General features: G+C 39.1%; 1 protein-coding gene across 1 annotated transcript in view; it reads right to left on the reverse strand.

The window, feature by feature from the left end:
• CDC123 (cell division cycle 123) overlaps positions 1-12,164 on the reverse strand; it is a 60,397-nt gene that overhangs the window by 21,616 nt on the left and 26,617 nt on the right. Inside the window, exons 8-9 of the mRNA XM_004712658.2 lie at positions 4,123-4,171; positions 1,140-1,215 (exon numbers count right to left, since the gene is read on the reverse strand). Of these exons, the coding sequence (XP_004712715.1) occupies positions 1,140-1,215; positions 4,123-4,171 (125 nt within the window). The remainder of the gene's footprint in view (positions 1-1,139; positions 1,216-4,122; positions 4,172-12,164) is intronic.

Here is a 12,164-nt window from a genome sequence, read left to right on the forward strand (position 1 = left end):
ACCAAGGGCTGCATGGCTGTTGGTCACAGATGAATAGGGACCAGAGAGCCTGTGGGCAGAGCTAAAAATTAAAACCATTTCCCTCACCATTTCTGATTCTGATTCTGTAAGCTGTTAGCTTCCCTAGTCAGCCCTATAATCCTGAACAGAGGAGAAAAAAGTGTATACCAAAATATAAAATTATAAAAAGATCAGACTTCCTAGTCTGATAGAGGTTGGTGGAGCCCCTGAGACTACACTACATAAGCTCGGAGATTATCTTTTAGCCAAACAATAGACAGAGCTTTAAAGTCAACAGTGATATCATCAGGAACATACTTCTCAGAGTAACCGATTATATGAGACCACAAGGTAGCATTTGCCCAAAAAACAAAGTTCTGAAGGCAGGAAGGGATAAAAAAGATGGGTGAATGAAAATGGGGAACCCGGGGAGGAAGAGTGGTTAGATTGAGGGGATTCCAATTAATGTCATTAAAAAAATAAGTGGAAATTTTTGAAGAGGAAACTAAATTGCTCTGTAAACTTCCACCCAAACCACAATTTAAAAATTTTATAAAGAAGGAAACAGTGTTAATCTGACTGTACTCAAATAATAACTTTTCTTAGTTTACCCCATAGAAAACATGCTTAGCTAAAAAAATAACAAATTATCTTGGTATTTAACAAGGATAAAATGATAACCAGAAAAAGGAGAAAAAGATGACAGGAAAAAGAGATGGGTGAATTTTTAAAAGTAAGGCACTTACTGTCCATATATTTTCTCTTACATAATAATAAACAGTATACCCCAATAATAGAAACAAAGGCCTAAAGTTTCACTTTCGTGGTGGCTAAAATCAGCAATGTAGTGATAGCTCTACTTAGGAAAGCCACTAAGAAGAAGCAAGTCTATCCTAAATATCCTGAACTAGGAAAGGTAAAGGTCCTCCCTTGTCCCTACGGGGTCCAGGCAGACTCTTGTTCTGTACACATGACTGTGGCCTCCAGATGCTGTCAGCGGAGCTGTCAGAGAACCAGTACCAGTTGGTTGGTTAGAGGTAGCATCTGAGTTAAAACTGATTGACACACCTATCCTAATTACTTATTCACATCAAAAATCTGTCTCATTTAATGAGTACTGATGGGGGAGGGAGACTCACCAATAAGCTTGTTTTCCTTGACAAAGCATCGGAACTCAGCTCCAGGAATTAATTCACACCATTTTCGGAGAACAAGCTGTTGAAAAATGTTAACACTATTATGCTACAAGGGAAAGTTCACTAGTCTAACAGCCAACGCCATTCTAACATTGTACTGAACAAGTGCCATTATCAAATGGTTAAAAAAAGGAAGAGGAAACAAATATTCTTGATATGAGAAGTTGGGGAGGCATTTGTGATCTGTTACTCTAATCAACAGACGTCATTTTGTTAAAATGCTTTATGAAAACAGTATCTTTGCCACTTAGCGTTTTGAGAGCTCAGACAGAATACACAACCCCAAAGGCGACTATGATAAATCTTCACAACTGTGTGATAAAATGCCCTGTGCTTGATAGATGCTTCACCTCCTTAACAATATCAAAAACTACCTACCTTAAGCACATGGAGCCCTGGTGGGCTAGGCACTGAGCTGCTAGTCACAAGGTCTATGGTTCAAACCCACCAACTGCTCCTCGAGAGAGAAAGATGGGACTCTCTACTCCCACAGAGTTACAGTCTCAGAAACCCACAGGGGCAGTTCTACCCTGCCCTACAGGGTTGTTTTAAATCAGCATTCAATGGGTGATAGTGAGTTAACTGAAGCATCATTCTGTAACATTTACTCTGATAAAATAATTATTGTAAAGCACAAAATATCATTATAATCCTTCCATGATTTTCCTGTTATTTTAAAGTAAACCAGTGAACCAAGTCATAAATGTGTCTCACAGCTCGAACGGTTATCCAATACATGCAAACTCCTGTATACTACTGAATGGTTGCAATTTTATACATGGCAAACGATAAATATTTCCTTCTGTTTTCTTTTTTTAAAATGTTCTTTGGGGAGGTCTAGACTAGATGTTAGTAATTAAGATATATCTGGTTGGTGGATTACTCATAATTTTTTTTTCAATAAAAGTTTATTTATTTATTTTTAATAATTTTATTGGGGACTCTTACAGCTCTTATAACAATCCATACATCGTGTCAGGCTCATTTGTACATATGTTGGCATCATCCTTTTCAAAAGATTTTCTTTCTATTTGAACCCTTGGTATCAGCTCCTAATTTTTTTCCCTCTCTCCTTCACCCAACCTCCCTCATGAACCCTTGATAATTTATAAATTACTATAATTTTCATATCTTACACTGACTGCTGTCTCCCTTCACCCACATTTCTGCTGTTCATCCCCCCCCCCCCGGGGAGGTGTGTACATTGATCATTGTGATTGATGCTCATATTTTCTTATATTTAAAATTCTTTTGGTATTAACTTCAGTCCTCCACCTACAGCCATGGAGTTGATGCTGACACATAATAACCAGTAACCCAATCGCAGGCTTCCAAGGCTGCAAATCTTTATGGGAGCCGTACCTCAATTTGACCTACTGAAAAGCACTACCACCAGTAACAAGTCTTAGGAGATGCTTGAGTTGGTGCAGTGGAAGACTAGGTAAAATGTATTACACACATATAAATTACGTTATCCAAGACTGGTTAATGACCCTAGGAAATGTCCCACACTATGCTATTAAGTAGGGAGACGGGAGGGGAACCCTCACAAATGATATATAAAGATCTCAATTGTATAGTGCTATAAGACCTAGCAATTGTTTGGTGGCCTGGTAAGAAATTAAATAACATTTAACTGTTCTGCAAACAGGTGCTATGCCAACTTATACACTCAACACTACTGAGTCAAAAGGCAAATTTTTCAGGTATGTGTAGATACAGAGATGGCTGAAAACAATGAAGAAATTTAAAAAATTCCTTGGACTGGTTCTAATTGGCATTATAAGTCTAAAAATACAAATATTTTACAATAATGGAATAAAGATAGCCATTGTCTCCTCATAAAATTATAATCTTTCAAAATGTTCTGAACTATGCACTTAACAATACAAGTACAAAAAGAACAATCAGGAATGACAATCCAGGAGAGACTACTGTGGATGTAACGGAAAATCAGAATCAGTGTCTAAAAGAAAGGTATACGCCTGGATCCTTGATGAGAGTTGATGAGCAAGCAGTTAGCTGCATCCAAGGGACTCAGAGATGTGTGTGTATGTGCATATACTTCAAACTTAGAAAACCACAGGATAAAACTGGGATTTCCTACATTTAAATTCGTACTAAATTTTAACAAAGCAGTTTCATACTATTCTTTTATGCTTACTTCTATAAGTTATTTGTAAAAGTGTGAAAGATGTAAAAAATAAAATGGTCCATTGAACCTAAGTGGTGATTATGGATACACACATATATAAATTCTGCATGTGTGTATAAACATAAAAATATCAATATATATCACACTTACTGCCATCAAGTTCATGCCAACTCGCAGTGACCCTATGAACAAGAGAGAACTTCCCATGTGAGTTTCCCGACTGACACTGTTCATGGGAGTAGAAAGCCCTGTCTTTCTCCTGGGGCAGTTCAGACAAAGACAGATGTATATATTCTGTAAGACAGATTATGTACCCACTCCTTCCTATCAACACAATTAGGTTCCAGACGAGAGTTTTATGCAAGAAGCACTCTTATGTGAAAATGAAAGATTTCCACGTCAGAACCCAAAGTGGAGGATAACTACCAAATTACATTACTATATGCCAAGTCACATCACTACCTAGCTGCCAAATCTCTGAGTATCATGGCCTAGCCAGTGCTCTTCTCATGGTGCACCTTGGTGCTTGTACGTCGTCTGGATATGTTTTACTACTATGATAAATGTGAGATGTCGGATAAAGAAATAGTCAATAAGTGAGGAATTGATGTATTTTTTTTTATGTATAATCCTTCAAATATTTAAAACTCACGGCTCTCGGTTCTCAGAGAAATGAACCCAAAATATTTCATTCCACTTAAGAATAAGTATCAATTCCCAACACAGCTTCATTTAGGATTACCAACTTCAAGATATAAAAAAGTTTCTTACCTCATATTCCATACAAGGATCTGGAGAATCATCAGTACAATGAATGAATCTTCATGGGAAAGACAAAGGTAAGAGAATTTTTCTGTATATGGGTACAGTTTATGCATAATTATTTCTATTTCAACGTGAATGTAAGGTTTTACTAGAATGCATCCAGAAAGAAGAGACTAATTTACATTCAATGAACATTTAGTCACCATTATTCTGTACCAGGCATTTCCCAGGCACTTCAGCATGGCTCTTATTTCATCCCGCCTCCACAAATATGAAGTGGCTAGTATAATCTCCTTCTACCCCGCAAAGGCAAGGAAATTCAGATTCAGAAAAACCCAAATTTAGACACAACGCCGGGACTGTAACTCAAACTTTCTACCTCCAGATTCTAAATGACACGAACACAGCAAAGCCACCTGACATACTGTGTGCATCCTTATTAAGTTTGCCATCCAAAGCCACCCTGCGTTCATAGAGCCTTTGTCCTTTTTCCTAGCGCCATTTAAGAAAATATGATAGATTAATACAGTCCTCTAGTAAGTATATTTCCTTCCTTCATGAGGATTTGCTAAGCCAAGTGCTGTGCAGGACACTGAGAATCCTCCAAAAATGACTGAGACTCTCCTGTTTACTCAGTCAGTTTGGTATAAAATGCCTAAGAAGGAGAGAGGGAAAAAAATCCTAACACTGGAGAGAAGAGGAAAAAATACTCAAAGTACAAAGGAAGAACTGCTAGGTTCAGCCTCCAATAAGCTCAGAAGGTTCTGGCAACGATTTGGAGGTAATCTTGGTAGATCTTTACAGAGGACACAAATGGCCATGGAGCTATTTATGAGGAAGTTCTGGAAAATGGAAAATTACATTGGTGAAAAAAATGCAGGGAAATTATGCTAAGGAATTTATCCCCATCATGACAATGTACCTATTCATTCTTTTATGGAACAAACAAATCATTTTCCTAGGAGAATGTCATTGGGAGCCTAACCCCGTATACCCCACAGCCCTGATCTGGCCTCTTCAGAATTCATTTTGTTCTCAAAACTCACAGAACATTTCACAGGAGCATGATTTGAGTTCCAGGGCAATGGGAAAATTGTTACTTTGATGTGGTGTAAGTCAGAGAGCACAAAATTCTTTAGGGAAAGACTTAAAAGATGGAAACACCACCTTCAGAAGTGTATGGACCTAGGTGGAGGGCATGTGGAGAAACACTAGCTTCCCATTTTGTTTAATAAAGGTGTCTGAGATTTTGTAGAGATACTGTTTGACTTACCCACAAAATCTGAACAAGGAAAAGGTTTTCCTATGAGGTACTGTGAAAAAGACAACAGGTTTTTCTACCAGTGGGGTTTTCTTTCTCAACATTGCTGTGTCAGGCAAGGTGAGAGAGGCAAACTGTGAGAGGTTCTTGGGGGAAATGAATCAATACTTGACCCAAAGAGAGGTCTGTTGCCAGCTGTAGGCCTCTTTGCTGGATCTGCACCATCAGGGCCCAGGGAGGAAGTATCGAGCTGACTGACTTTTCTAAGACAGGAATTCCCAGCAAGGCCTCCAAACCAATGACTTCAGGCAGAAGAGGCTAATTAGGCTCCCCTAAAAGCTACCAAGTCACAGAAGTTAGCACGTTTTCAAATGCTTGAGGGTGACTACTATGTGCTAATCCTCCTCAGCCAGGGTTCAGGAAGGTCAATTCATCTTATTAAGAATTCTACTAGAAAAAAAAATAATTTATTCTAAAAACATTCTTCTCACATCCTTTATGATCCAAAATGAAAGATGAAAAATTAAAATATTAGGAATCCTCAAAGTAGTATGATAACAGAAAACAAAATAAATTCACTGCCATCGAGTCAATTCTGACTCATAGTGATCCTACAAGACGGGGTAGAAAAAGAAGAAGACAGGGTAAAACTGCCCCAGAGGGTTTCTGAGATGGTAACTGTTTACAGGCTGAGAAAGGTTCATCTTTCTCCCAGATGATAATGGAAAAGTGCATGATAATAATTTTTCATGAGAGATAAGACCTTACAATATACTTTGTAAAAAAGGAAAAAATGACCCCACACTATATATAGTATGATCTCATTTTTGTGAAACAAGCCTATATTTGCAGAAACAACCAAATAATAAGTACAAAAAATTAACGACAGTAATTTCTCACTGTGACTGTTAATTTCTTCAGTTACTTATATTGATTTTATAAGAACGAAAATAAGTTTATTTTAAAAGTTACTATTTAAACTTAGAGTCCATTATCATGATAAAAGCTCAACTTATTGCCTATCTTCTCTTACTGGAAATGTATCTAAAAGACATAAGAGAGATAGAAAGAGGAAAAAATGAGAGAGGAATCACAAACAATACAGAATTATCTTAATGGTTTCTATGGTAATAGAACTATTATCAATTTAATTTTCAACTGTAACTTTACCTGTTTGATTGTTAGAATCTTTGGAAATAATAGAGGATAGTTTCTTATTAAAATACTATTCTACAAAGAACAAGGTAGATAGAGGTTTTATACCTACTCATTTAAAAAATACTAAAGAAAAACCAAAAGGGAGAGTTATAAAACAAAGGTCTTCACTGCCAATTTTTTAAAACTTTTTCATTCCTATAGATTATGATTTCAAGCCTGTTATTCCTCTTACTGCTACTCTAAAATAAGTATACATTTAGCATATTTGCTTGATCCATATTTGACATTTACAGTGATTACACAGGCTTTTTCTTACTAAGATGATTCGCCAGATGGCCACACATCCTTCCTGAGAGGGCAGAAAGCTCTAAGCCTTCAGGGTCGGACCCAACATAAAGGTCACCAGGAACACGCTGGAGCTCAGCTGAAATGCTGCAAAGAATGTTTTCTATGTGACTATTCAGAATTTGTCTACATTCTTGACGAAGTAGGTTGAAAAATCAAAAAAGAAAGAAATGAGTACTACTAGGTCATGGGTTTTTAACTTCTAAAAATGAACCACCCCAAAATTTCAGGTTAAGGCGAAACACAAAACCAAGAGTCCTTAAACCAGTCTCCTGTACTGAACATAGTAATAGAAACAATACTAGCGGAAAAGGTACCGTGGGTATTTTAATAGAAACCATGAAATATTTTGTCATGTCCATATGTCACTTTAAAGTAATGCAGGCTCATGGATAAGCCAAACACTTGCATCTGAAACCCTGGGGAGGGGAGTAGAAAGCCTGTCCTTGTCCTACAGATGAGCTGGTGGATTCACACTGCTGACTCTGTGGCTAGCAGGTCAACAAGCACTCACTGCGTCACCAGGTGCTTATTCCAACTCACAGCAACGCTACATAGGGCTTCCAGCCATGTGAATCTTTATGAGAATAGGTAACAACTTCTTTCTCCCTCAGAGCAGTTTGAACTGCCAATCCAGGGTTCCTTCTAAAGCACTATAAGATACCAAAAACAAAACCTAAATAAATTTAAAAAACTGTCATCGTAAATAGAAAACATGACCACTAAAGCCTTCCAAGTAGCAAAAACCGAAAATCAGTACCGCTTTTCAGAGGCATACTGTCCTAGGTATTTTCCAGGGCCTAACTCTCACTGAGAGGAACCCTGGCAGGGTAGTGGTTATGCATCAGGCTTCACGCGGAGGGGTGAGCAGCTCAAACCAGCACCTCTCCATGGGAGAACGAGGGAGCTTTCCACTCCCACACAGTGAGTCTCAGAAAGTTAAGGGCAGTTCTAGCCTGTCTAACAGGAGCACTGTGAGTTGCTTCAACTCGATGGCAATGAGTTTAGTTTTGGTTTAATCCTTACTGATAAGCTTTTCTGAGAAATTAAAAAGTTACACTGTACTTCATAGTAAACAACTCAAAAGCATAAGAAAAACAAGGTAATCATGGGCAGCAAAAGAAAAACAGAATTCAGTGCCAGGGAAGCATTAAGGATCCAAGTTCTGGTATGGCAGCTTTGATTGCGGTTTAGGAAAACATAGGACCTTTCACCCTAAGGTCAATGGTGCGAACCCATCAGCCCCTCTGTAGGAGCTCCTATACTGATTCACAGCTTGAAAACTCTATAAAGGGTCACTTGTGAGTCCGAATCTACATGCCAACAGTGGGACGAGATAAAAATTAAAACAATCTAAAGAGAAAAGCTGTGATCTAAATAAGTTGTCTGTGTACATCACAAGGTAAAAGGTTCTGCTAAGCCCATTTATGCACTGTTTTGTGACTGTTTCCTACTGAATTTTATGAATAATAATTAATTTAATTATTTAATTAATCTTAATTATAAGAAAAAATTTGTAGCTGAATTTAAATTACTAAAGCAGGTGAAGTGTGTGGACCTATAGGCAAATCTATTCCTCTGTTGTCACAAGTCCCACAGAGGAATACCTAATAGACTTAAGTTGTCACTCACTCAGCCCCTTCTTCTAAATATCAAATAAGTACCAGGTTCATTGGGTCCCCCCATGCTCTGACATACTGAAGTGACACTCAAGAAAATAATTAATGACAGCAGCTTTATGGCTCAGCTAATCACAAAAAATGATGACAGCTAGGCAAATAATTCAGTCATCAAATACAACACAAGGTATGCTAAATGTATCACTTTCAAACTTACATGTTTTAAAGTTTCTTGTCCACAATAGCCACTTGAAGAATCTCATCTCAATCGCTGTGCAGAGTCAATGCCAACCCATATCAACCCTACAGGACAGGGCAGAACTGCTTCTGTGGGTCTCCAAGACTGTGACTCTATATAATCGCCTCGTCTTTCTCCCATGGCTGGTGGTTGTGGTTTAGAGCGCTGCCCTTACAGTGAGTAGCCCAATGCATAACCACAGTACCACTATGAAGGGGAATTGGGGAAGGTCCTTAACAACTATTGAAGACACTTGCTGGTAGTTTACCCCACTATCACCCTTGCCACAGAATCCGATTGCTCAAACAATGGAGGCACTTGTGCTTCAAGATCTCCTCCCTAATCGATGCATATTTGATTACAATCTCAGTAGTCCTTGAAGTGGGCCTCAGTATCATCTGAGGACTTGGTAGAAAGGCTTATCTTCGGCCCCACTCCAAGTCTGCATACGAGGAACTGGGAGCAGGGCCCAGCAATCTATGGTGATTCCGGTGTATAGTAAAATTTGAAAACGTAAACTAATCATGGCAATTCTTTCTTTTTATCAGCCACTAGATTAGGCTAGGCGACTGTTTCGTTAGCTATGGAACACTGTGAGGAAGTCTCCAGGGAGCTTCCAGGAGTGTCCAGTCAGTCAGGAAGATGAATGGCCGGAAAGAACCAGTGCCTATTCTTGGTGTCTTCACGTGATGCCTGGAATGGACGCAGCAATCTTGTGACCAAAGAACCAGCCAATACACTGAGAAAGACAAAGGAGAAAAACTGAAAGAGCCTGGGTGGGTCCTTGGTGACCTTTGCAGACTGCTGATTATCACTTAGAATACCTGATTTCCTGACTCCCTGTTAAATAATATATACTTGTAAAATCCTCTATGTGTAAACTGTTTTTAGTCAGTCTTCTATTAACTTGCAGTCCTTGCTGTAACATCTTTGTTTTCTTTTTTGCAAATCAAGTCAAAATAGTATACATAATAAAGCCTCTTTTTTAATTTGAGGAATTTGAAAAGATAAAAAAATGTGCCTTTATTAAATCAAAATACAAGGACCTTTTAGAATCACATTACTGCAATTACAGGTATTTTAAATGGCCTCATATGCACGGGAAAGTTGGACACTGAATAAGGCAGACAAAAGAAGGATCAATGTGTTTGAATTGTAGTGCTGGAAAACTATTGAAAGTACATGGACTGCCAAAAGAACAAACTAATCTCTCTTAGAAGTATGACCAGAATGCTCTTTAGAGGCAAGGATGGCAAGACTTCATCTCACATACTTAGGACATGTTGTCAGGAGATCGGTCCCTGGAAAAGGACATCACGCTTGTAAAGTAGAGGGGCAGCGAAAAACAGAGGAAGGTCCTCTTCTTGTGTCAGATTGGCTGACACAGGGATACACCTACAAAATACTCTCCATGACACTTAATCCATTTGTCAAATCTGTGATTCCATTCTTGGGAACATTTTTCAAACATCTGTTTGGATGGCTCCATCGTTTGTTTCTTCACCTCTTATATGTCAACAAATCACTGTCCTTTATGTCCCTCTTCATTCGTGGAAACAAAAAGAAGTCCCACAGAGTGAGGTCAGGTGAGTAAGGCGCATGGGGCAAAAAAGGCATGTTGTCTTTTGTCAAAAACTGGTGCATTGAGATGGCTGCATGAGTAAGTTCATTGCCGTGGTGGCAAAATCAGTCCCTGGCTGCCACAAATCAGGTCCTTTTTGTTGCACACTGTTACACAATATTTTCAGAACCTCTAAATAGAAAGCTTGATGAACAGTGTGACCTGGTGGAACAAACTGCACTACAAGCTGACATTTTCGTCAGTTTGGGAAGTTGACAGACATCCAGAATGAGGTTTTGTGGGAGCAGAGAATGGGAAGAGAGTGTATATGGATGAATCCTTTATTCTCATATATTAAGCCTGGTAGGCTGGGTTTTGGGGTGGAGGGAGGCCTTCACCCTTGTGAGTTGGAGGTGAGTCCCAATCACATTCTCATAATTTATATTGTTCCCCACTATGTCCTCCCATAGTACTGCTGCCTTAAAGTTCCCTCTTACAAGCACATGGCTCATCACTAGGTAGCCTGCAGCTTGAACTACAGAGGCAGACGTGCTCTTGCTCGCTAGGCTCTGACAACAACTGCCCCCCCTGCCCTGCCCCTGGCACAGGTGTGAGGTTACTCCTTCTATGTACTCAGGGACCTTTCGGGTCAGGGTACAGCCCACTTGGTTACATATGAGGTTATCTGTAATTGTATATAAGCCTTGATTGGAAATATATTCTCTCTCTGAGAGGACCTGGCTCCTGAAGTCATGGAGGTCCTGAAAGTGAACACTTGCATGCTTTATCCTGTCTGATGTCTCTTTAATTTTACCCCTCAATTACACAACCACCCCTTAGATCCATTTGATTGTGGGGGCTGGTACCCCCAGAGGTTTGTCATCAATCGACATTCCACCTTTTTTGAAATGTGAAAACTACTATTACACTTTTTTCCCCCATAGCTCTGTCCTTGTAAGCTGTGTTCAACATCACAACAGTTACTGTGGCATTTTTCCCAAGCACAACACAAAATTTCACAGCCACATGCTACTCTCTTAAATCGGCCATCACACAAAACGAGGTTCAAGCAAAACTGTTTTGACGAGTAAATTCACGGTGACCAGAGAGAACCTTCCCAGGCTATGGCAATGTGTGCACTGACTCGGAGCGAGCTGCTTGATGCCCACCTAGAGGGGAAACGCACACTGCTATGAAAAATGCGTACTCAACTTGCGGTTTCTTTTGGGGACCCCCTGGTATGCTTAAATTTAGGAAGAAAAAGATGTCCTCACTTTTTCACTGCAACTAATATTCAAGCTACATGAAAATGCCTATCAGATGAATAAATGGGTACAAGGTAGTGTTTAAAAGTCTCTTTACAACCATAAAAGCTTGACAGCTAAATGCCAAAATAATGTTTTCCTGTCAATGAAGTAGAAATTCCAATACAGATAAAAGCCTTTTATAATAAACTTGGTATGTAATCATATTTATCTAGTTACTTTACTTCCTTTCTCATTAATACAGGCAGACCCTCTGTTAATTAAGATTCATTCCTAAGTGTGCCTTTAGGTCAAATTTGTTGGTAAGTCAGGCAGGGGCACATGGTTCTTATTTAGGATTACTGCAGTGCAAATAAAGGTTCAAAGTCTTCTAAATGATTTCAAAGCTTCACGTGCAGGAAGTAAGGGTCACCATCATGAAAACCTGGGTTGCAACAGGGGTTGGTTCAATCATTGCAAAGTGAGCACAGGCTTACATAACACTTTGGGACAGGTGGGAGTTGTCTGTAAGGCAGACATTCTAACCCCGGGACTGAATGCCTGTATGACTCCAACATCAGAGTTAGTGCGCAACTACCATGTAATGCATTTCTTTATTTTG

Source organism: Echinops telfairi, unplaced genomic scaffold (assembly GCF_000313985.2).
Source record: "Echinops telfairi isolate 266 unplaced genomic scaffold, ASM31398v2 ScPeMD7_7473;HRSCAF=8511, whole genome shotgun sequence".
In the NCBI taxonomy this organism is placed as follows: domain Eukaryota; kingdom Metazoa; phylum Chordata; class Mammalia; order Afrosoricida; family Tenrecidae; genus Echinops; species Echinops telfairi.